Source organism: Melanotaenia boesemani, chromosome 19 (genome assembly GCF_017639745.1).
Source record: "Melanotaenia boesemani isolate fMelBoe1 chromosome 19, fMelBoe1.pri, whole genome shotgun sequence".
Classification (NCBI taxonomy): Eukaryota; Metazoa; Chordata; class Actinopteri; order Atheriniformes; family Melanotaeniidae; genus Melanotaenia; species Melanotaenia boesemani.
In genome coordinates, this window is record NC_055700.1 from 3,136,148 (window position 1) to 3,162,208 (window position 26,061).

At 40.9% G+C, this 26,061-nt stretch overlaps 1 protein-coding gene across 2 annotated transcripts; it reads left to right on the forward strand.

The window, feature by feature from the left end:
* Positions 1 to 95: 95 nt before the first annotated feature.
* On the forward strand, positions 96 to 22,020 carry ptpn11a (protein tyrosine phosphatase non-receptor type 11a). Of its 2 annotated transcripts, none has more exons than XM_041969377.1 (16): positions 96 to 488; positions 2,142 to 2,264; positions 6,199 to 6,393; positions 7,493 to 7,685; positions 9,758 to 9,877; positions 9,958 to 10,071; positions 11,149 to 11,245; positions 11,341 to 11,420; positions 11,588 to 11,746; positions 13,387 to 13,518; positions 13,605 to 13,759; positions 13,855 to 13,922; positions 17,464 to 17,615; positions 17,697 to 17,815; positions 17,910 to 18,015; positions 19,382 to 22,020. In XM_041969377.1, the coding sequence occupies exons 1-15, from the start codon at positions 475 to 477 to the stop codon at positions 17,977 to 17,979; spliced, it is 1,791 nt and encodes a 596-aa protein (XP_041825311.1). In that variant the 5' UTR covers positions 96 to 474; the 3' UTR covers positions 17,980 to 18,015; positions 19,382 to 22,020. The 2 variants fall into 2 exon arrangements, with proteins under 2 accessions (XP_041825311.1, XP_041825310.1); XM_041969376.1 differs by having other exon boundaries at positions 97 to 488; positions 11,341 to 11,438.
* Positions 22,021 to 26,061: the final 4,041 nt, after the last annotated feature.

A 26,061-nucleotide genomic window follows, 5' to 3' on the forward strand; every position in this document is an offset into this window, starting at 1 on the left:
TAGCTGGGAGCAAACACTGAACGCACCTAAAAAAATTAAGTTTACTGAGCATGCGCTTAGTTAAAGTGCGTGGACATTCATTTGTAGCACGTCTCTCACGGGATCAGACTTACTCGGGCGGGGATTGTTCAACAACCTGGTACGCCGTCTTATGGTTGAACGCTGCAGTGGAATACGGGAGCTCAGGGTGAAGAAATCCGACCACATTCTGTTTTGTCGCATGTTTGGTGACGTCCAATAGTCGACTGGCTGTGAAGTCTCCTGGGCCAAGGCCTAGAGACTTTTTTTTCCTTTTTTTTAGCGGACGCTACTGAAAATTTCCGTGGATGCCCAACTAGTTTTCAATGCCCGTTTTGACCGGGTGTTAACCGATGAAGCACTTTATTGATTGATTTTAGCGGAGACGGTCGGAAACATTAGCCAGTCATTTGAAGCTACTGCTAACTGCCAGCGAGGAAGTGAGGAACGATAAAAATGACATCTCGGAGGTAAGGGGGCTGTCTGGAAAACAATGTCTGGTGACAGTGTTAGCCGAGCAAGCTAAGTTTAACTGAACTCAGCTGTTTAGCTCTTGGTATTTTGGCTAACAAGCCCTGTGTGAACCGACGGTTCTGACCAGACGCGAGGGAAACAACTAGCATAGGATCACTTCATTTATCTTAACACCAGCAACTCAAGGCTCAGTCTGAAGATGTCGAGTAAACAACACGTTAACATTGCTCTCAAATGTTCAGATCACATTCAGATGTTTTCCATAAACAGCAGTTAACAAGTAAAAACATATAAGTTAAATATAACTGGATTTTGATCCAAACAAGTGAATTGAGACATTAATAATAATAACAACAACAACAATAATAATAATGTTTGCACTGCGCTATGATCTGTTTGACAACCAAAACTTGCGTTTCACATGAGTTAATCTAACTTTATTTACAAACCACTTTATCACGGGCCAACACAATTCAGCCATTTTGAGGGAAAACAAAACGTTTTAACTTCTGGAAAAACGGTGGGTTTCATGTTATTAAAAGCAGATCAGTGTTTTAGATTTCAGCATTATAATATGGTGGGCCAAAGCAGGGTGACAAGATCAGGTAAGTGACACACAAAAACGCCAAAACCTAGAAGTTTGAGGCAGAAAAAAGGGTTTTTGGTTAAATATAAGATTTCAAAAACAGTTTGGAGGTGAAAATAATTCAAAGACGGGAATAAGAGCAGATAGAGAGAGAGAGAGAGAGAGATATGCCCACATAGGAAGAAGGCTTGAATGACATACAGGATTAAAACAGTTTGGAAGACATGGAATAAACCAAGTTTGGGGTGGAAACCATACAGAGAAGTCCTCGTTAGTCTCAAATAAAACAGATATTAAACAGCTCAGCATTCACCAAGTATTTGGTTTGAAAGAATGGAGGGAAAACCCTGTTTTCAATTAAACCCTCCCCAAGCTCCTCAGTGTAAAAATAATTTTATTAGTAAGTAGTAAATTGAGGTTTTTACTTGAGCCATGATGGTCAGCTCCTTGATCGGAAACATCTGCATTTCATGCAGCCTGTCAGTGGGGCTGCTGCTTCTTGCAAATGGTCATAAAGATGATATGTTCACTTTTTAACCACTTTTATTAGAAAAATGTTGTGCATCATGTCGGCTCTATTGTTTTTATTACATTGTGCCAACTTCTGAAGATAAAATACTTTAAAGGGAATGTCTTTTGTGCACAAACAGATTTTATGATGCTAAAAGTTTGCTAATTATGACATAGGTCATTTTAGTCCTTTAGGATGTTGATCTTGGATTCTTCTCAGTCCTGCAGGTTATAGATTAAGGTTCCTGTGGATGAGAGTTTTTACTGATGCATCCTACAGAGAATTGATCAGATAAGGATCAGGGGATGTTTAAAAGTATGAGGGGCAATATTTAGGGTTTTATCCTTCTTGAAGAGCTTTTTGCTGTTTAAGAGAAAACTGTTGCCACGAACAGCTGTGTGGGGTCTTGAAGGATGTTCAGATAGGATGTACATGTCGAGTAAGCTGTAACTTCTTATTTCCTTCACCTGTCAGTAATGCTGGCATTTGTACTGATTGCTGTATATTTGATCCATTTGTGATCACGTTCTGATTGTTTTACTTCTCTCTCAGGTGGTTTCACCCCAACATCACAGGTGTGGAGGCCGAAAACCTCCTGCTGACTCGAGGTGTGGATGGGAGCTTCTTAGCCAGACCCAGTAAAAGTAATCCAGGAGACTTCACCCTCTCAGTACGGTAAGTTACAACACTCATGGCTGTTTAAAGCAGTGGACGCTTTATAGTGTGTTGCTGTAGTCACAGTGAGCACCAATAGTAAAATATGTGACTTTAAAATAAGGATTTTTATTACAAATAATAATAGAAAAGAAGTAAATGACTGAAATCTCCATCTTCCAATTGGATGCTAAAAGATCACATCAGCTTAGCTGTGAGCCAGCGTTATCATTTAACAGATGTCGGTTAGTCCAGAGAGAGTAATTACCAAACTCTGCAGCTGTAATTTAGCATTTTATTTTGTCCTAACTGAATATACTTGCATCAGTTTGGTCTCCAGGAGCAGCAGGCAGGTGTCTTGGCAAATAACTCCCCCCTGGGTTTTATCTGCCTGGCCCTAAACTAACACGGACACAAAGTCAGCATCAAGCTGGTCAACATCAAGCAGCTAAAGAGCCAGATGGTTCACTCAGGAGCTACTGCAGAGCTAAAAGGAGAGCAAATATTAGACCTGCATTTATAAACTGGACACAAACAGGACTCCGAAGTGTTGCTCAGCATCTCCTGGATGCATTTTAAGCAACATGTGATGATATACAACACAGTTTGATCTCAAGTGGGGTGGACCAGTAATATAATCAGCTTAAAATAAATAAAAATCCTTTTCATGCAAAAAACCACAAGAACATGATAAAGATGTTAAGATTTAATAAACTATTCTTTTAGAAAACCATATATTTTTATTGTGTATATTTCACATCATGACCAGAGTAACTTTTCAGGATCTAGAAGTTATTTTAAATGTACATACGTGTACATTTCGTCGTGTGTGTAGTAATCCTGACCACCTGAACTGACCACATCATCATACAAACTGAAATCTCATCTATTAGGTCAGATAATTATCCCCTTGTCTTGGAAATGTTTTATATAATAACAATGCATCCTCACATAGACAAATTGAGAATTATAGTTACTTTTATTTGAAAAAATTGCATGTGTCTTTTTTACGTATATCAAACTCATCCCATGGGCCAGATTGGTCCTTGTAGTGGGCCGGTATTGGCTCCCGGGCCGTACGTTTGACCCCCCTGGTAGAAACTACTTCATAATTATATTATTATGTAGTTTCTGCATAATAATTATAATTATTACATGTGCTGATTACATTAGCACATGTAGTTGTGCTCCAGTGATAGTGAGGCCAGCATCATCATCTTCTTGTACTTAGTAAAAAATGTTTGGTTTCATGTCAGGGGCCCGTCAAGTAATGCATTTTTTAAATGAAGTATCATTAGGTCATTTTAGTTGATTTAGCCCGTGTCCATTTTATATTTTAACTGTACAGTCTATCATGTTACGCAGTGTTTACTTCCTTTGGAAACAAAAAGAAGGCACGTTTGTCTGGTGAACATTTCCACAGGGAAACCAGTCCCTGCTGGTTTAAACCAGCAACTCATCAACAGTTTGATGCTTCTGCGCTTCACATCTACCACAAGTTCTCCTTTTCTGTTTTCTCAGATAATTGTGGTCACCTACGATGACTCAGCGCTTTATGTCGACAGGAAATAAAATGTGCTTCAGCGCTGAGACTTTACTGGACTGATGTTAGAGCTGCTGCTCGCGTTGTTAGTGCTAGTTATAATGCAGGGTTGAACTAGTTATCAGCGTTAACTATTCAAACTTCACTAGAGTTTTTAGTCTCTGAAAAATACTAACGTGTAAAAAGTCTTTCCTGTGGTCTAAAAGTGCTCAAAACTCAAAGATGCTCATGATGTTTTTGCAGCTGCATTAACCCTTAAAACCCTGATAGATCACCGGCGCCCCGATAGCAGGTAAATAGTAGCAGGAATAACTGGAAATGAGGAAAAAGTGGAAACATGGAAATAGTTTCTGTTGTGTGTTTGTTTCAATGCCAATATTTTTTCTATTGATACGTTCATTTTACATCATTTTAACCTCATAATCTGACCATTTACCAATGCAAATTAGCTTGTTAGCTATAATCCAGTATGCTTACATCTGCTGCTATAGACAGGCCATAAACAGTAAAAACAAAAATGGTTTGGAGTTCATCAGAAGTTTATGGGATATCCTTCCACCGTTATGCTGATGACACACAGCTCTATCTCAAAGCAACCCCCACCTCCTCTGCTGCCCTGCCAACATCCACACTGACCACCTGCCCGAAGGAGATGGAGACATGAATGAAGCTAAATTTCCTCCAGCTGAACAGTTCAAAAACAGAAGCCATTCTTTTTGGCACTGCACACCAGCTCCGCTCCTCCACCATCACCAGCATCACCTTCTCTGGCCAAAACATGCCCCTTTTCCACACCTGCCTCTAACTTGGGTGTTAAAATGGACCCTCACATTGCTTTTGACACCCACATCAAACATCTCTGTAAGACCTCATTCTTCCACCTCAAGAACATCTTCAAACTCTGTCCAACACTCCCCCTGGCAGATGCAGAGAAGCTCGTCCATGCCTTTGTCTCCTCCAGGCTAGATTACTGTAATGCACTCCTGATCAGGATCCCTGGCAAGAGCATTCAGAGACTGCAATACATCCAGAACGGCTGCCAGGATCCTGATGAGGGTGCACAAGCAGGATCATATCACCCCCATCCTGAAAGCTCTTCACTGGCTCCACATCCCACTCAGAATAGAAGACAAGGTCTCCCTCCTCACCTCCCAGTGCATTCATGGACATGCCCCTCCATACCTACAGAAACTCCTCACCCCTCACACCTCCTCACGAACCCTCCATTCTACAACCACAAACACCCTCCAAGTTCCCAGAACCAAGCTTCGTAGCATGGCTGATCTGGAACCCTTACCAGACCACCTGAGAAGTCCACAGTCTTAAGAAGTTTTAAAGTAAAACTAGAAAACCTTCCTTTTTAAAAAAAGCCTTCTGCTTAAAAGTATTTTATAGATTTTTTTAATTCCTGTTTTCTGTAAGCACTTTGAGATTCCCTGCAATATAAAGTGCTATACAAATAAAAATAATAATAATAATAATAATAATAATTATTATTATTATTATATTATTATTATAATAATAATAAATAGTAGTAGTAGTTCATTTTAATCATTATACCCTTATTCTTCATCAAGAGGGAAATAAAAAGGTGCTACGTCTAATTATCACACATCATTAAAGCCTGAGAATAATTTGTTTCACTATTAATTAACCAAAATAGTTTTTTTTTTTTTTCTTTCAGGTAATTATTTTGCTGTTTAAAGTGTCAGTAAATCAAATGTAAAAATTTGATTAACTGAGCTGAAGTAAAACATCACTTTCCTACTGATGGATTCATTTTTACTGTAATGTGAAGTTTTCTGTCCGTAACCAGCAGAGTCCTGGTCATACGCAGAAATATCTCACTCATTCAGCTTCAGAAGCTCAGCTGTGTAGGTTTCACACCGGAAAATAAGACAGGATAGAAACTCATTCTCCGTCCTGTGGTTTGGGGATCAAGAGTTGTCGTGGTCATTCTTTAGTTGCAGTCTGCTCGTGACTGTTGGAGAATTTGATACGTTGACTTATTTTCTTCTGTTTTTACAGTTTCTTGCCTTGACCAGTGGTTCTTGTTAGGAAAGTCCCCCTCAGATGTTCCTCTTAGAGTTTTTCCTCTTACATTCTGTTCTCTTGCACTGATTACATCTAAATGCTTGTTTTTATTTGGTAAATATAAAATCTTCATAAAATAATTCAGTCCTGCTTCAAGACTTTTTATATCTGTCTCCGCTTTTTATTTTGAGTTTGTGTTTTTGAGATGATTGTTGGGACAATTTATGTTTTTTTTCCTTGATAATCTGCTGCTGTAAATACGATGAGTTGATCCAGCTGTTTCTTTTTACTGACAGGACTTTGCAGGATAAGCAAACATCTTGTTGGGTTCAGCTCTCCAGGGTGTTGTTCCTGAGTGTTTCATCTGTTTCCCTGCAGGCGAAATGGAGCCGTCACCCACATTAAGATCCAAAACACGGGCGACTTCTACGACCTTTATGGTGGGGAGAAGTTCGCCACCCTGGCAGAGCTGGTTCAGTATTACATGGAGCATCACGGGCAACTGAAAGAGAAAAATGGAGACGTTATCGAGCTCAAGTATCCCCTCAACTGTGCAGACCCCACGTCAGAAAGGTGAGTGCAGGGGTGTGGGATGTCTAAGCTTATTAATAAAGTTTTAAATTTGATATGAAGCATGAAGCTTTATCAGCTGCAATGAGGTGCTGATGACAGAGAAAAAAAAAGACAAGAAGTTTAATATTAGACCCAGGAGCTGACTGTGACTGTAAATGGAGTCTAGCGGTTACATATCTGACAGACATGACACTGATGAGTCACTCTGAAGACTAAAGGCAGATTCTGGGTTTATTTTAGGGATGTTGTGATACCATTTTGTTCTGTACGATTCTGATACCTAGGGTTTAGGTATCTGCCGATACTGAGTACCGATCCGATACCTGTTGTTTTTATATCAGTGTCAGTTAAATTTATAATTTAAGAAAAACTGTATTTATTATACTTTGATTCATAATACTGCTGTTACTATCATTCAATTGAATAAAGAATTTTTAGGTGAAGGTTTTCCACGACAAACGGGCTGTTTACCCAGGACAATTAATTCTCAAACTTTGTGTGTTATTATGGTGGCTTTCTGGCTTTCTTTTGCCAATTTATTTAATTTTTTTAAAAGTATTTGCCAGTGTTTGTTGTGCGGCAGTTTTTTGTGCTTTTTCTTTAAGGCAAACAGCCGTGCTCCTTTACGTGATGACAACCTAAATGCTTTATAAGGTTGCTGGTGTTAAATTTAGCAGCCACCTCTGTAAACTTCAGCCCTGCATATGACGCATGTCGCTGTATTACTAGCAGGGTTTTCTGACGAGTAATGACACCAAGTTGATAACATAATGCTAACGCTGAATGTTAGCACAACAGTGACTCACGCGCAGCTGCGTCTCCGCCTACCAACTTAAAACAGCGGTCACTCAGCTTCCTGTGTCTGTGTGGTGGTGTTGGGCAGGAAAAAAATAATTATGATTCTATTAAACAGAAATACTTGTTGATCTCCTTTTTCTGATGCTAATATCTGTGTCTTTATTTCATGGTGTTTTTCCAGAGTGAGACAAGTCATACACTATTGACTACATTGCTTTTTTATAAAGTTAAAATAATTTGCACTTGTGTGTATTCTGGTCACAGCGTGAGGTTGGAAGTATATGTGTTTCTGCTTTTTCAGATGGTTCCACGGACACCTGTCGGGCCGAGAGGCCGAGAAGCTGCTGACAGAAAAAGGCAAGAACGGGAGCTTCCTGGTGAGAGAGAGCCAGAGCCATCCAGGCGACTTCGTTCTGTCCGTCCGCACCGGAGACGACAAGACGGACAGCAGTGACAGCAAACCCAAAGTCACTCACGTCATGATCCGCTGCCAGGTGAACACACTCCTGAGCTTCTTTGTCTTCCATCGTCTCTGTTACGGTAGACCAGTGGTCCTCAAATTTGTTGTTTCGCACCACCTCAGAAGAGCTCAGGCTCTCCAGGAAGCATCGTTAGGCTGACATTAAAATACAGTCGAGAACACGCTTTTCCATCAGGCACACTTCAGACAGAGGCAAACGGAAGCATTAAAGTTGGGATTCAGTCCAATTTCAGCATAGGGCTCAGACAGATATGTAATTCATGAATTCCCTGATCCAGCTAGGGACCTTTCATGGTCCCTTGTTTACACATTCGATAATATAATTGGCCGCCTTTGCTAACCTAGCAGTTACTGATTGCTACGTTAGCAAAGGAAAGGGAAAAAAAAAACATGTGGACTTTAGATCTAACCTCACAGATTGTTGTAAAAACGTGAAATTAGCATGTAGAGCTTATAGGATTTGATGAATATTGATCAGCGTTGCTTCTTACTTGGTGTTTTTGGGTGAGAGATTGGTAGTAACTTCATTGGGGTCATCAGGTGGGCACCCTCTATCCTTAGTGTTTCGCTGATAAAGGCCCACGACACCTCCAGAGAGCTCAGCGGCAACACCTGGTGTCCCAGGTACCCCCCCTCTGTTTCTACCCTCAGTGGCCATCTTGCAGCTCAGCTGGTATCCTTCTCTTGAGCCACAGCCAGTTGCTGCTTTGTTCTTCACAGCTTGTTGTGAGGCCCGTCCTTTGACCCCATTCAGGAGCTTGGTTGTGGTCTTGGCAACAAACCCTCTGCATCCAACTTCTACAGGGTAAACCTTAGTATGTCAGCCGTGTTGTTCTGACTGGGCTGCTATTTCCGTGTACTTCAAGCTTTTCCTCTCTTTTGATGGTTACCTCCCTTAGTTGGTTAATCTGGTCTGAGTCTTTGAGGCTGTCGTTGTACCAGCGTCCCAAGCTCTTGACGGCTGCTCTGACATCATTGGTATGGGTGTTTCACTGATGTGGAGTCTGTGGTCTACAAGTTTTCCTTTGATAATGAATATTCTCTTGGATTTGCTGGGTTTAAAATTCATCCGAGCCCATATTTTGTTTTCATGAAGCTTTCCCAGCAATCGCTTGGTGCATGGGATGGTGCAGGTCAGGGTGGTCAGGTCATCCATGTAGGCACGGACAGGTGGTAACCGCTGTCCATCCTTAAAACGTTTTCCTCCTACAACCGACTGGCGGCAACATAGCGGCGCCTGTTGTCTTGGCGTTGGCTGCTAATGTGAGAGCATGCGGTGTTAGCGTTAGCTGCTAATGTGAGAGTCCGCGGTGTTAGCGTTAGCTGCTAATGTGAGAGCATGCGGTGTTAGCGTTAGCTGCTAATGTGAGAGCATGCGGTGTTAGCGTTAGCTGCTAATGTGAGAGCATGCGGTGTTAGCGTTAGCTGCTAATGTGAGAGCATGCGGTGTTAGCGGGTTGGACTTGCAGGAACATGAGTTCAACACTGAGAGAAATGCAGAGTTACCATGTAGGATTTATTTATTCCTTACAGAGCTGAGGAGATTTAGTTGGAAGACTTCCTGGTTACTTTACTTGGTTTCTATATTATTTTGTTGTGTTGGCATCAAAAGACCGAATTAAATAAAACTTGAAGGAGTGTTCATTTTTACACATTTAGTGTATTGGGAAATTAATTAATGCACATCCTGATAATTGTAAAATCCTGATTATTTTTCTTAGAATAAAACTAAGAAAATCTATAGTATAGTAATAGTGACATTTCTGTCCTGCACCAGACGTGTCGACAAACAGCAAACTGCAGGCGGCTGCAAGCATTCATGCTCTGAATCCAGTAGAATCTACACACTGTTGTCCTGGAATAATGCAAACAGATCTAAATGAGTGTGGAGTTCTCTTTTCAATCAGCATGCATTCTTTGAATTAAGGGGACCTATTTCGATAAAATGCACCTGGTCCATTAGAAATAAATGGTTGCAGTAGTACTGTAGCCAGATTCCCTTGTATCTACAGACATCTCTGTTGTCAGAAGTTGAAGACTGGTCTGTATTTGTTACTGATGTTTACCTGTGTCTTTCTTACTCAGCATGACCTGAAGTACGACGTGGGTGGAGGGGAGAAGTTTGACTCTCTCACAGACTTGGTAGAGCACTACAAGAAGAACCCAATGGTGGAAACTCTGGGCACCGTGCTTCAGCTCAAACAGGTTTGTCCCATTTCAGTTTTTTTTACCAAGTCTCTAAATGTGCTGATGACGGACTAATGGATGCTCCACCTCCTCTGCAGCCCCTCAACACCACTCGTATCAACGCAGCAGAGATTGAAATTCGAGTTCGTGAGCTGAGCAAACTGGCGGAGGCCACAGATAAGGTCAAGCAAGGCTTCTGGGAAGAATTTGAGGTGAGTTTTTATGGTTTTCATTTTGCAGGGACATGATGGATAAAACAAATGAGTTCCCTGTTAACCCAAAAAACTCCAGTTGTTTTTTTATTTTTGGCCCTCTTTGTATTTTTTATTTTTTTAATGTAAAACTGCATGTAGAAGCTGAAGCTTTAACCCCAGTCAGCATCAGACATGATGTTTCTCAGCTGTCAGATTCTGAGGCTAAAATGATGTAAAATGAATGTATGAATAGATGTAGCAGCATAAAGGTCGACCAGAAGAAGAAAGCAGAATTTATTACTAACAGAACTTTGTAGAAATAACACACAGACCAACAGTGACCAAACCTTTTCTCATCTCATCGTTCTCTCAAGTCTTGGCTTTCAGGAGAAAAAATATTGTTATTGAAACAAACACACAACAGAAACTATTTCCATGTTTCCACTTTTTCCTCATTTCCAGTTATTCCTGCTACTATTTACCTGCTATCCTCACTAAACCAACTCCAGCTCAGCTGCTTTGTGGCGCCACCGTGCATCAGAAACGTCTTCTTGGCTTTATTCCAGCCATAGAGGAGCATTATTTTTCTTCTTTTCACACACACATAGAACTTTCTGCTCACTGGTTGATCTTTGGCTGCTCCTGATTGGATGTTACCGTCAATCTAAGCTCTCTGATTGGTGGAAAGTCTGACAGGAAGTGGCTTCTCATCATGTCCAGGTCTAAATAGAGTCTCTGTATAAAACTACATTTAGTGGCTGGATTGTAAACCTTCTGGGCAGAATATAAATGCCTTCTGGAAGGGCAGGGTATCCATCACAGTTGACCCCACAACGTTACTCACTACCGTTCTTAAGAATCTGGTGGTGATAGAAGTGACAGCGTTTGAGTTTTATGGGTTAACGGAGGTTCACTCTATTAACATTATCTTTGTGACTGTCATAAATGTCCTGCTGTGTCTGATTCTGTACTAAAAATCTTCATAATACAAGATAAATTAATCTGAATATATATCCTAAACTGAGTTGTACAGATTTAACCTGATGTGAAGCTTGGACCTGATTTATAATGTAGCTCTTCTTTCTCTCTGTTCAGACATTACAGCAACAAGAGTGCAAGCTGCTCTACAGTCGCAAAGAGGGCCAGAGGCCAGAGAACAAAAACAAGAACAGATACAAGAACATTCTTCCCTGTGAGAACCCTGCTCTGCTTTTTCATGCTAAAAATCTGAGGGCTCAGGAATCACCTGAAGGCATCCACCTGTTGTCTTTCTGCTTCTGTTCCCAGTCGACCACACGCGAGTGGTGCTGAATGACGGGGACCTAAACGAACCGGGCTCCGACTACATCAACGCCAACATCATCATGGTAGTATCCACTGCGATGGTAAACTCACTTCATCCTCAGGCCACACGCTCACATGCACGATTCCTTGGTGATCTTTTGGCTCTGCTGTGGACCAGCATGTTCGGTCCCTCAGTTTGAGTTGATTTCAAGTTCTCAGCTGATGGCGTGTCCTGGGTGTGTGTGTGCAGCCGGACCTGGACTCAAAGTGTAACAGCACCAAGGTGAAGAAGAGCTACATCGCCACTCAGGGCTGCCTGCAGAACACCATCAGCGACTTCTGGAGGATGGTGTTTCAGGAGAACTCACGAGTCATCGTCATGACCACCAAGGAGGTGGAAAGAGGGAAGGTGAGCCAGTTTTTCTTCAACGTTTCAAGACATGTCACAATTTGTCTTCAGTCCGGATTCCCGAAAAGATTTTTTTAGCTGAAAATGTGCCTGGGAAAGAAATTATTGAACAATGTCAAACTAAAATAAAACAAGTGGGACAGCCTTTAAATGTCTAATGTACACCACCTGGATTTAACTACGCAAACACAAAAGAGCCTCAGCTGTTCTTGTGTGTGCATGTATCAGTGATGCGCCACACGTTGGTCGTGTGAAACCCTGCAGTTGGTTGTGACAAGTTCTCAGTAACTGATGAACCCTCCTGCTGATAAATGTCACCTGAAATGGACCCTTTAACAGCAGATTAAATGCATGCCGTCTCCTTCAGACCAGAGTAAATGTTAGTACAACAAAGCCACACTACTGCCACCAAACAGATCAGATAGATGTAGCCACTGTGATGCACTTCAGTTTTTGGGTTTATTTTTAAGCCTTTAGTTTAGCGTTGTGACCACAGCCATCATTAACTGCAGAAAATACACACTCACAGCTGACTTTAATGTCTTTATTTTACATTTTACTCACAATATCCTATTTTCACTAAATGCTAAGGATAATATAAAAATATATGTAGAACAAGTCAGTTTTATTATACGTCCTGTATATCATTTGTTCATGTTAGAGCTGCTTGACCTGAAAATAAAACCTCCGCCTTTTAGCTTTTAAGTGCATTTTTTTGGTGAAATTGTTTGTCAGAGACATAAAATGAAAGTGTTAGAACATGTCTTTTTTTATTTTCTCCAATCCAGCCTGACAATGTGAATCTTTTTCTCCACCAACCTTTCTGCTCCTGAGGTCGTCGCTGCCTTTTACAACAACGCTGCCCTCTTGTGGTTAAACAAAGTAAAAGCTGGAAGCTAACAGATATGTAGTTAAAGCATCAGTATAGTTGAGTCCAGTATATGATCAGGAAACTTTACATCCGTATATTTCCAGTGCAGCTGCAGTTTATTTTTCTGATTTATAATGAAAACATTTTTGTTTGCAGTTGCAGTGAAAAGGGGAAATGCATGCAGTGTGTTTCACCTGCTGCAGGATAAACACCAGCTCTGTTAATGCTAAATGACCTTAATGTTTACCTGGCCTACCTTTAAATGTGAAATGTTATGGTGCCGGCTGCAGTTTTATAATTGTGTTCGACTCTGGTTGGGTTTAAAGCACAATTATAATGTAATTTCCAGAAAGAAGCCTCCCAGGTCCAGGTAGAGGTCCTGTAGCCTTTTCATCAGTTTTCTCTGAAAGAAATCCGCAGTTAATGTCGGATTTATTTATTTTACACTACAGAGGGGATTTAGGTGAAATTTCCTTTACTTTGTCTATATTATTTTGTTATGTTGGCATCTAGATAAAAATAAATTAAACTTTAAGACCTAAAAGGAGTGTTCATGTAATTTTACACATTTATAGTGTTGGGAAATAATTAACTAAAAATAATAATAATTGTAAAATATGGTTATTTCTCGGACAATAATTGTACCTACAGCTACAAGCTACAGTTTGTTTCTCCTTTTTTCTCTTTTAAAAATAAAAAGTTTAGTTTCCTGTTTCTCTGCTTGTGTACAAACTGGACAAAGTGAATGAATGTACTTGTATCCTGACAGAGTAAATGTGTGAAGTACTGGCCAGACATGTCTGCTCTGAAGGAGTACGGGGCCATGCGTGTCAGGAACGTACGAGAGACCGCCGCTCACGACTACATCCTGCGAGAGCTGAAACTCTCCAAAGTCGGTCAGGTAAGTTGGACTGGGAAGAGTTTTATTTACCAAAAATTAGAGTCTAACATTGGTCTCTCAACCGTAAACATGGAAACTGTTTCCAGGGTAACACAGAGCGCACAGTCTGGCAGTACCACTTCAGGGCCTGGCCGGACCACGGGGTCCCCACCGACCCGGGTGGTGTACTCGACTTCTTAGAGGAAGTCAACCTGAAACAGGAGGGCATTCTGGATGCTGGGCCCATAGCAGTACACTGCAGGTACACACGCTGAAAACACAGACTTAAAAAGCCTTATATCCAACAGACATCAAAGGCAGCACGCTGACCCGGATGCTCTCTGTTGTGCTCCTCAGTGCAGGGATCGGGCGAACAGGAACGTTTATAGTGATCGACATCCTGATAGATGTGATCAGAGAAAAAGGTGAGTACATGCTCATCAAAGCTGAAACTTGACTGCACCCACATGACATAACCAACAGGGTTTGTGCTGTTCTGGGCTTCGATGAGCTTCATCATCAGCTTCCTGCTCCTTCTGTGTCCTTTTTAAAGCTTCGTGTGTTTATACAAGTCTGTCTTAAAGGTCCCATATTATACACTTTATTCCCAATCTGAGACCATTCATTAATATCTAAATGAAATATTTCCGCCATGGTATGGACAAATCGACCCTCAGTTTGAGTGCAGCGGCTTCTCTTCACCTCCCTCTTTTTAGCAGCTTCAGAAATGTGCCGTTTATGGTGGGCGGAACCCTGGTGGAGCAGCTCAGCTGTTGGCTCCGCCCATCGCATCGCCCGTCATGAGGTGATTGACAGGTTAGGCCTTAGCGGTTACTAGACGCTGATTACAGCGTAGTGAAGGATAAACAAACGCCGGAACACCGGAACCCATTCCTGAAGCCCCCATTACCGACCCAAACCGCGACGCACGGAGAACACAGCTAGCTACGCTCATCAATCTGATGCACAATGGCACCGGATACAAACAGTAGAAACAGTGACTTGGCTACATTTACAACAGTGCTAATATATTTTCAAGCTATCAGACTAATAAGGCCGAAACGATAAAATAACTGCCAGCTCTTACCTCTCCAGCTGTGTCACGGACAGTTGGTATTGAACCTGGCTTCAGCTTCAAACGGTTGGCGAAGCCTGCTTTCCATGCCCCCATGTTGTGGAAACAGTCCTCTTTGAAATGCTGGCCACAGACATGCAAAACCTTTGGAAGTTTTCCGGGTACATTTCCTCCAAAAATAAAATTAATCCACTCAGTCCTCGTGGGTTCAGTGGATGGAAGTAAAAAAACGTTTTCGTGTTCATTTATGCAGCCACAAACAGAACAGTGCTTCTGTCGCTTAGCCATGTCCGCTAACGAGGGTTGCCGAAGAGGGAAAAACACTGGGCGCTAGGTGATTTTTAGAGGGCGGGCTTTGAGAGCCGGTAAGCGGGTCCATCGCTCTGTGGGGAGTGGTTATTGTCCCTTATGACGTCATAACGTACACGCTTTCAAACAAGCTCATTTCAGCGCTTACTTCCCTAGAGGTGGAGCAGGGGGGAGAGAGAGCGCCTGAAAGAGTTTCACACTTACGGGTCTCCTACACATGCGGGGGGACCAGTATGACTGTTCCAAAACCATTAAAAAGTGAATTTTGCATAATATGGGACCTTTAAAATAAGTCAGAGGCTCAAATAAACAAAGCTAAATGTCCCTGGCGCTCCTACTTGTCCCTTTCTGATCTTAGTGAAGTGATTTGAGACAAAATCCACACTTTCTACTTTGTGTACAAACTTACTCAGAGTTGGAGCAACATTGAGCCGCTTGGATTGAGTAAAGTTTTCCCAGGAATTAGTAGGTAAATAAGAAAGGTAAAAAAAAAACTGAAGCTGAGCAGGTTTCCAGGTGTTTGAGGTGTTATGCAGGTAAATATCTCAGTAAGCCATTGGCCGATGATGATGATGATGATGATGATGATGATGATGATGATGATGGACAATGGTTAGTCAGGAGGATCCAGGGGTAGCCCAACATTCACCTCAGAAACACCATGAGGATCCAGAAAGAAGTTAAGCACAAGAATCGTCTATGATAGGAAGAGTGAACCCTTCACTATAAACCTCCTTCATCTCCATGGAAACCAGCAGGACCTTCATGGTTCATGTTAAACAAAGAGAGTCGTAGGAGAAACATTAGCAGAGTTTCTATAATCACACTTTTCTCCACAAACAGCAAAAGTAAGACATGATTCTGGTTCTGGCTGCTAGCTCCAGAGTTTCTGTCCCACAGTGATGAGACAGACGTCTTTGTAACCAGCAGAGTCTCTGCTGTCATGACTCCTGGTTTGTGTGGAGAAATTAGCAGAAGCTCTAAAGTGGACAGAGCTGTTCTCATGTTTTCTACATTCACATAGAACTGTTGGGGTTTGAACTGTGTTTGGTTTGGATGCCGATGCTTGGTGGAGTCTTTTAGCTGAGTTTCTCCTGTCATGTTGCTATGCTAAATATTAGCATTACTGCTTCCTGTTGTCTGAAGCACAGAGGTCCCCAATCCTGGTCCTCAATCCTCACTGTCCTGCAGGTCTTAGATGTCTCCCTGCTACAACACACCTGATTCAAATTAAACTGCTCTCTGCTAACGAGCCATTAATTTGAATCAGATGTGTTTCAGCAGGGAGACATCTCAGACCTGCAGGGCAGTGAGGATTGAGGACCAGGATTGGGGACCTCTGCTCTAGGACATCATGCTTCCCCCTGTACAGGAGCAGTGTTGCCAGATCTCACAAGGAAAACAAGTGACCAACTTGATGAAAACAAGCCCAAAACAAACAACTTGAACTTTTAAACTCTAGTACTCTAAGTAGAAGAAGTAACACATGAACCATCTCAAATAGACCTAATTTTGCCCTTTTAGCCTCTAGATAAGAATTTTTTTGTTTTAATGTGCCAGCATGCTGCATGGTGTTTCACACTTGCAAAATCAACAGAATGCCATCGTTTCATCTCCTACTGAAACCAGCCTTCCAATGCACTTTTTCTCTCATTCTTTTATATTTCATCACTTTTTCTCCGGCATTGTCACTCTGTCTCTCTGTCAGATGACGTTGTGCATGTGTTTGTGGTTGAAAAACCAACTGGGACAGGCACAGTAACCAAGGAAACAGTTGTGGACAAGTCCTGATGTTTCCTGTCCTACAGCCAGCAGTTCTTTTATTAATTTATTGTGGGTACTGTTAGAGAATCAAGTCTCCTACAGGGAGCAGGACAAACCCACATAAGCAACTGTACTTAAAAGAAGCCCAAAACTGCTTAGAATAAACAGACCTGGCAACCCTGTACAGGGGGTTCTTGAGATAATGAGGTTAATGCTCAAAGCTGAATGGAAAAAAAGTCAGATAAATACAAACTTATACAAAAACTTAAGTTCAGTAGATGTAAAATTTAAGACAAAATTTATAAATAATTTCCTGTTGATTTAAATGAAAATTATTCTCAGAAAAAAGGGAATTTTATAAACAAAAAAATACAAAACTCAGTCTTGCATGCAGGACAATCCAGCCCTCGTTTCTTTATGTTTCTCTTCTGGGCAGCCAGATATGGTTGTGCAGCTTTTCAAGGAATCTCTTACTGCTGGTTCATCATCGTGACTCATCCATTTCTAGACTACAATTTAGATTATTTGTACAGTTTAGATGCATAATAATAAACAGAAATGTAGAAAGTCGGACATGTGGACAGGAAGGTGTTGATGTGAAGAAAACTTTCACATCTAATTCTCCAGTTTATCTGTTTTGCTGTAATATTTCAGTTAATTAAATATTTATACAGATAAAGGGGACATGAGAGATGTTCTGTTATTGTCAAGTTTTCATATGTTTATGTGGTTTAATGGTAAAAATAGCTTTTACCTATCATTTTTTGTGGTACCAAAAAGGTTTTTAGTGTAACACACAGACTGTTTTCTGGTTTCAGGGGTGGACTGTGACATCGATGTGCCAAAGACAATCCAGATGGTTCGTTCTCAGCGCTCTGGGATGGTGCAGACTGAGGCGCAGTACAGGTTCATCTACATGGCCGTGCAGCATTACATAGAAACACTGCAGAGGCGCCTGGAGGAGGAGCAGGTGTGCAGCAGAGACCCCACCTCTCCATTTTCACTGGTTTTTCTTTTCTTTCTGTAACGGTCCTCTGCTTCTCTACTCCAGAAAAGTAAGATTAAAGGACGTGAGTACACCAACATTAAGTACTCTCTGTCTGACCTGACTGGTGGGGAGCAGAGCCCTTTGCCTCCTTGCACCCCTATTCCCACCCCTACCTGCACAGAGTGAGTGGTCCTCAGAGCAAATACGTCTTTTTAAACCTTTTGCTATGATGTATGTCCTGTTGTTTCTCACTGTGTTTGTGGTGGTTGTGTTCAGGATGAGGGACGACAGCTCCAGAGTGTATGAGAACGTGGGCCTGATGCAGCAGCAGAAAAGCTTTAGATGAGACTCAGCATGTACTCCAGTTCTCTACCAGTTCCAGGTAAATACAAGAAAACATAAAACACAGAGGTCTCATATGTGCTCCCGATCCACTTTATCAGGTCCACCACCTAGTACCGGGTCGGACCTTTTTAATTCCTGGTGTGATAGATGGAAGCAGGTGGTGGAAACCTTCCTCAGAGGTTTTCTCCATATTGACATGACAGCATCACACAGTTGCTGCAGGTTTGTCGGCTGCATCCATGATGAGAATCTCCCGTTCCACCACATCCCAAAGCTGCTCTACTGGACTGAGATCTGGTGGCTGTGGAGGCCGTTGGAGTCCAGTGAACTCATCGTCATGTTCTAGAAAGCAGGTGGAGATGATCTGAGCTTTGTGACATGGTGCATTATCCTGCTGGAAGTAGCATCAGAAGATGCTCCACTGTGGTCATAAAGGGATGGACATGGTCAGCAACAATACTCAGGTAGGCTGTGCTGGTTAAGGCCACGTTTCCCCCCACCATTACACCAGCAGCAGCCTGAAGCGTTGGTCCAAGGCAGGATGGATCCATGTTTTCATGATGTTTCCAGCAGATTCTGAGTCTAGCATCTGAATGTGGAGCTGAAATGGAGACTCATCAGACCAGCAACGTTTCTTCATCTTCTATTGTCCAGTGTTGGTGAGTGTGTGTGAATTGTAGCCTCAGTTTCCGGTTCTTAGCTGGCAGGAGGCACCCGGTGTGTCTTCTGCTGCTGCTGCAGACGTTGGTTGGAACCAGTGCTGATTGGACTGCCTGTTGCCTTTCCATCATCTTCAACCAGTCTGCCAATTCTCCTCTGACCGCTGACATCAACAACTGGAAATTTCTCTTCTTCAGATCATTCTCTGGAAACCCTGGAGATGGTTGTGGGTGTAAATCCCAGTAAATACTCAGACCAACAACCATGCCACGTTCAAAGTCACTTAAATCATCTTTCTTCCTCTTTCTGATGCTCAGTTTGAACTTCAGCAAGTCGTCTTCACCGTGTCTACATGACTAGATGTGTTGAGTCGCTGCCATGTGATTGGCTGGTTAGATATTTGTGTTAACAGCAGGTGAGCAGGTGGAGCTGATAAAGTGGATGCTGAGTGTTTGTGTGTTTTAATTAAAATTATTCAGACTGAAATATAAGCTGACTTCCTGAATGGATTACTTGAGTACTTCTCAAGAAGAAGAAGAAGTACTTCTTCTGCAGCAGTGAAGTTAAAAAGGACTCCTGCTGTTGTTGTTTTAAACATGAATTTCTTAGTGTTGCTATACTGTTAGAAAATCAGTGTTTATATTTATAAAATGTGATTAAACACACCAAACAGAAGATCAGGAGTAAAAAACATGGCCTCTTGTCAAATTTTCTTACCACGACTACATTTTTCTTCCTTGCAGGATCTTGATACCTGACAGTTTTTCGCCAGCCACACCTTGACGCCTGAGACTTGACCGTAATGACATGGATCAACCGGGGAGAACACACAAACAAAACACGAGGGAGACTCAGACCAGACTGACCTCTCTCATTCTACACAAACATTTTCCCTCGAGTTGAAATCTAAACCACTGTGATCATCAGAGGAGCCTCTGAGAAGCTAAATCAGCTACTAAACCACAGCTGGGGTTTAGCCTTTGTAGATCTCACCCCAACAAGGGCTGCCGACAGCGAGCACTCTGCTTAGAGGGAAAACAACCCGACTAACCTTCGCTCATCTCTAATTTTTCCTCCTTTCTTTTTTTTATTAACCAAAGTAACGTAGATTGTTTGTAGACAAACGTAAGGGGGTTCCTGCCAAACCCACTCGTGATTCTAACCTCCAGTTTACAGCCAGTTAACACGTTTTATCGGAACGGTTGGCCTTCGACGCAGTGGGAGATGAGACCCCGTTGCTGTCAGTGTTTTAAAGAATAACACCACATTTGTCATGACCCTCAAACCTCTGACTCCTAAACACAAATTGATTCATAGAGCAACTTTAATTGTTTTGTTTCCAAGTTGACGTGTAAAATGCTTTGACTGGTATTCACGTTGTTGATGAACCATTCCCGGGCCCCAGCCGGACGTCCTTAATGCTGCACTTTTATTTAGCTGCATAACCGTTTGAGTCGAGCTCTGCATCACCGGGTGGAGTCGTGAGGATTCTCCACAGCGGCCTGCACCTCTTCGTCAGTCAGCATGTTGACATATTACACTTTCAGGAGAGTCTGTGGTTTATCTGTTTGCTGCCAAAACATTTTTTAACTCTTCTTTTTTGTGCATTATTACATTCTTCATTCTTTCTTTTTAAACAAATGCCTTTCGTGTACCGTCGCCTATCTTGAGCACCATATGTACTTAAGAGTCACTGTTTGAAGAAGCAACCGCACATTTCTCAGCTTTGGCAGTGGAGTTTAATCAGTGATGTGGCTGTAGTCATTTGGATTATGTCATTTACACACACATGCACAAGTATAAAGTTTTTTTTTTTTTTTAAAGGAAAAAAAAAAGAATTTCCAGGTCTTTTTGTTTGTGGAAGTTTGACATTTTGGAAAATACACAAAAACTAGCCGCTGATTAGCTTAGCTTAGCTTAGCAAGAAGATACCAGAAGCTTCTGGCTGAGACCCAGAAATGGTTTTCAGGGTATTTTAATGGAGATCATTCCTACACGTGCACCTGAAGGAGGATGCTTGGGTGTTTCCTGTTGTTTTTTGAAGAAAAAATGAAGGTCTGATGGCGTCTTTAACTTATGTTGCTCCTCCTGCTGCAGGATAATAATCAAGGATGTAAGAGCTGGAAAATGAGTTAAGAGAGGGAAGTTTTTCAGTTATGTTCACCTCATAGAGCTCTTAGATGATAGAAATGTCAGATTTCAGCCAGCTGGTGTGGAGTTTGTTTTTCTTTTTGGACCAAAAGCTGTAAAGTGACACCTGTAGAGCAGAGCTGCAGACTTCCTGCTGAACAAAGCCAATCATCAGCTTTAAAATGTACAGAACAGAGTTAAAGCTTCTGAGCTCAGTGTGTTTTCCAAAAGTTGTTCCTCCATCATCATCTTCAGTCAGCTGCTGCATCCAGGGAATTCTCCTCTTCTTCACAGGATTTCAGACACGTTGCCTCAGTATTTTGTGAAGCGTTGCTACATTGCTTACCATGTGTACACCTTGAGAAATGCAGTGTTGTGGTTGTGTTTACTGTAACAGTGCCGACTCAGTCCCTCTCTGGGGAAAAACGTAAGCAGCGGCTCTCCTCTTTGCCTTTCAGGACAGTTCTCTGCAACCGCTGATCCAGGACTGAACAGCTTCTTTGTGTAACGCTGAGAAATCATTAAATCTTGTCTTTTTCGGGGCTGCTTCCTCTCGCTGGAGGTCTCTGCTGCTTCTCAGCAAGTGTTCTTTGAAACGTCTCCTCCCAGGCGAACGCCATCCTTGGACCGAGCTCCTCTGTAGCGTGGTGTACTGTATGCAGTTTTACGGTCAAACGGACGACTCTGTACTTGTTCGTGTTTTGTGGAGTGCCTGTTTGTGGTGGTTTCATGTCCCGTGAGTGTGTGTATGCAAGGATGAGTGTTTGTTCTGAGTCTTCTCAGATACTTTCCACTTTTTGTTTCTTTCCCAGGTGATAAAACTCGTTTCCATTAATCATGTAAGCAATTTAGATGCATAGACGTGCCTTCTATGCATATGCCTCTGTGTATAAAACAGCTATTAAAGACAACACGATGCTCTTTAGTTACAGCGTCAACTAAGAACCTGCAACACTTAAATGTGAATTCTTTCATCCTAAACATCCTGAACAAAATAAAGGAAAACGAAGATCACAATGCAAACAAACTATATTTTTTAACATGTATATTGTACATGAGCACCAAGTAGAGGAGAATGTACTTACTAAAACATATCTACTTGCCAATAAAATATACTGTATGTATATTCCTCCAGCTTTCTCTCTGACACAGGGAGGGACCTCTCAAAGCTTAAGAGGTGTATTGTATGAGTTTCAATGCAGTTAACCATGTTAACTTCCTCAGTAACAATAAATGGCTTGCTCATGCCTCATTACATGTACTGGTTTCATTTTTGTGTCTGTTACTTGTTTGTCAAATTTATTCTTGTAGACATCTAACTCTGAGGTCTTAATGATATAAATACAGTCCCAGATAAACCAGCTTTGGTATATTCAACTAATTAGTTATTGGACAAAAGCAGCAAGAAAATACATCCAGTAGTTTCAGAAAACAAGTAGAGAAGGAATAGTAAGACATACAAAACCTACTGAGTCCTGCAGCATTTTCTAAAATTCATTGTTTCATTTAATGTAGATTGAATAAAGAACATAAACTGTGATTATAAATATATGAGCTGCTATAAATAACTATACATTTGTTCATAGAATGTAAGATATCTGAATACAGTTAAGACTATATTTTCAAATATTACAGATACATTTATGTGAAAACAAGTATATGTATTTTTCTATGAATATATGATTTATCTGCCGATTTACATGATATATTTCAGTGTAGATACACCTGTATATATTTTGTTAATGCAATTACACATTTTAGAGAAATAGGACATCAGGAAGCCTGTTATATTTATAATAATACAAGTATTGCCCATGTAAATGTTAAGGTGCGTTTATTAATAAAGAGTCAAAAATATTTCGTGGTTGTAAATGTTTGAAAAATAAATGTCAAAATCAGTATTTTTTAAATCAAACTGTCGCAGCGTAAAAAAAAATCTGCCTGAGAAACTGTACGAGTGTAAAAAAGATTTATATCTGTAAAAAGAAATGGAGGTGATTTTGTAAGAATCTGCTCACAGATGGAAAGTGGAAAAACTGCAGTATGCTGAAACTGCAGAGGGTGATTGCACCTCTGCAATCTGATTGGATGGTAAAAAATCAAAACGGTCCAATCAGAGAGCAGATGGGTTCCTGTCCTCCAGCCCTCATGCTGGAGTAGATTTTAAAGACGAAATGGTGTAGAGATGGGATTTATGGCTCTTTAAAGGGAGCCAGATCTTGAGGAGCCGTTCCTTTCAAAGAGCCATTCAAAAGACTGGCTCGTTTTCACAATATCTGACAAAATTTCACAATATATAAGAATGACAAACAATCAAAATATGTACCTATATAAAATCTACTATACAAGATTAAATAATTATAGGAAAAATATAGAAAAAAAAGGATAAACCGTGGCGTGTGTGTATACGTGTGTGCGTGTGACTGTGTGAAAGATTTCATCAAGTGTTTTTATTCTTATGTTTTTAATCATGTAAAGAACTTTGTGTTGCCTATGGCATGAAAGGCTCTTTATAAATAAAGTTCGATTTGATTTGTTTTCGTGAAGGCAGTGTCAAAAACTTGTATATAAAAAGAATAGCTCACATATGAATGGCTCACAGCTGTGAATCGGTTCCCATCGTTCGTTTAAAAGAGACGTTCAAAAGAATCAATTCGTTCATGAACGTCACATCTCTAAAATGGTGTGACTACTTCTAAGATTTGGGTGGGGTGTATAATTTTGGATAATGAGGAAAATAAAGTAAACATTTAACCCTCATTGGCCACTTAAAAGAAAAAGAAATCACGTTTTTCCATTAAGGTTTTTTTTTTTTTTTTTTTTTTTGGTCACTGGATTTTATTTAGAAAAATTAAAATGGAATAACTCCAGTCCTTTTCATGCACAACAAATCAGAATTTATTCTAATACTTTTAACTTATAAATCCCGTTTTATTTATTTATTTATTTATTACACACAAAATAATTTTTAATGTTAAGAAGGTAAAAGTTTTTGGGCTGTAAGTGGATGGATCTTTTTATATATTATTTTCAGTCGAAGAAAAACAAAGTTTTACTATTTTCTTTACAGAACAAATTGGTTATATCATTACAGATTTTCCAACCTTTTGTTTCCTTCTTTATAAGTTCAGCCTTAGATCACTGCAATGCTCAGAGAAACTACACCTACAACTACACCTACTACAGTCTCCAGGCCACGGTTAGCTTGTTAAATGAGTTCTGTTTCCTTCAGGAAAAAATCCATCACTGGAAATCACAGGAAACCACCATAAAAAGATCATTTAATCACATGCTAAAGCACAAACAGTGAACTCACTCCTGTCACTTGGACTATACGTGGAGCTGGTTCAAAGGAAAAGCCATTAAAATGTTCAGGTTACATATTAATTTACCAAACTCCATGTTTCCATATGTACTCAGCTTGTTATGATTCTAGAGAAAGAGGAGCAGCAACTCTTATTAGAAGGTTAAATTTTGACATTGATAACACAATCACAGACCCAGAAAACAGATTTATTATAGTTACATTATCTATTCAAAATGTTATGTATTGCAAATATACATGGACCCACTGTTGATGACCCCCCCTTTTTTACCTCCCCGATCACTCAGATAACACACGAATTATAGGAGGTGACTAAGATTAAATTGGACAAACACAGAAGTCGTTGATTCTGTCCTCAGAAACTGTTAAACAGGACATGAAGGATTTTGGAGCTCTCGTCATCCCACACTAAGAGAAACACCCTCTTCTCCTCAGTTCACTGTTCCTGTTCTAGATATGAGACGTGATCTCAGATACTTCCAGGTTATTCTGTTTCAATCAGTAAGATCACAGTGACCAGTAAAATTTGAAAACATTGAGTGACTTTTCCCACTAAATTAGACCTCAGAGTTTTTTTCTTTACTGTGGTTCCATTCAGGGCTCCAGTGTCTCTGTTTAAAGTCTGTCTTCACCCTGATGCAAACTGCCATGAAACTCTGATAATCACTGATGCAACAACACGAACAAACTTCATGCTTGCTGTTTCAGACCTCCGCCACAGATTTCTATTAAAGATTATTTAATCAGCAGCACCCAGAACTAAAACAACCCAGGTCTGTTTTTCCAGGAACTAAAAGATTGTTTCAGCCGCGGATTTGTTGCATTCCCAATGAGCTCTGACGTTAATAAGACAAACCAGCGGCATAGTAAAACCAGGAAGTTGTCTTCATATTCATGGCACACAATCTGTCCAGGTCAAACATTTCCAGAGTTTTAGGTGCTTTTATTTTTTATTCTTAAAGCATAACTGCTGCGAAACAAGCGGAGATTAACATTTTACATTTGGATGCTGTGTTTGGAAATGAAATAGGTGAGAATTACACAACTAATGAGAAATATCCAGCACTTTAAACCCCTCTACAGAAATTCCAGGTGGTCTAAAAAGTACCAACCCTACCAGGATTTTTGTTTTTTTTTAGGGCTAAAATTTCTCCCATAGGAACTGTTTTCAGATCCTAGTTCCTGTGAAGGTTCAGGAACGTATTTAAATATGTTTTAATGAACCTTTTTTTTGTTTTGTTTTGTTTTGACCACATTACATTGTCTTTACTTCAAGAAAATCCTTGTTTCTTTTTATTCTTCTCCTCACTGTCTTTTCCTTTTAGTTCAGCCCCGTCAGGTTCAGCATAAATATGTAAATTCAGTAATCGTCGAATTCAAAAATAAAAAAATAATACTTAAATTATCAAGAGGGGGCCTATATCCATGATGCTCCTCTTGGCAATCTTTTTGAACACAACACAGCAGCCAGACCATTCTGCTGCTACCGTGCTGGACAGGATGGGTTAGACGAAGAAGAAAAGAAGGAAAGAAACCCGACGTGCTAAGTCTGGCTTATCACACATTTAGGGAGCAGCACAGTGTCCCCGTTCTGCAGTTCAGTGAGTAAGAAGATGCTGAAATCTGCAAGGCCTTCCCTGAAAGAGACGTTGTCTGGATGGGAGCAGATGTTGCTCTAAAACCTCCATGTACTTTTCAGCATTGATGGAGCTTCACAGATGTGGAAGCTGCCCACGCCATAGGCACTAATGCAGCCCCATCCCATCAGAGATGCAGTCACGGTCCCTCAAACCTTTGATGCTTCACCATCAAGCAGGGTAATTACTACACTATCTGCACCACTGACACATTTAGATCCCGTTCCACCCTCACCACATCTACATGTTCAGATTTAGTAAACACCATAACCCCGCCCCCTCCCTAAAGGAAGTTACTTACATCGCCTTCATCGCCGCTTGCAGCTTTAAT

What these genes read in the sequence shown, in the direction of transcription:
- ptpn11a (XM_041969376.1), top strand. An exon ending in CCGTGCTTCAGCTCAAACAG is followed by an intron (nt 9,878 to 9,957) that starts GTTTGTCCCATT and finishes CCTCCTCTGCAG; the next exon opens with CCCCTCAACACCACTCGTAT. An exon ending in GCTTCTGGGAAGAATTTGAG is followed by an intron (nt 10,072 to 11,148) that starts GTGAGTTTTTAT and finishes CTCTCTGTTCAG; the next exon opens with ACATTACAGCAACAAGAGTG.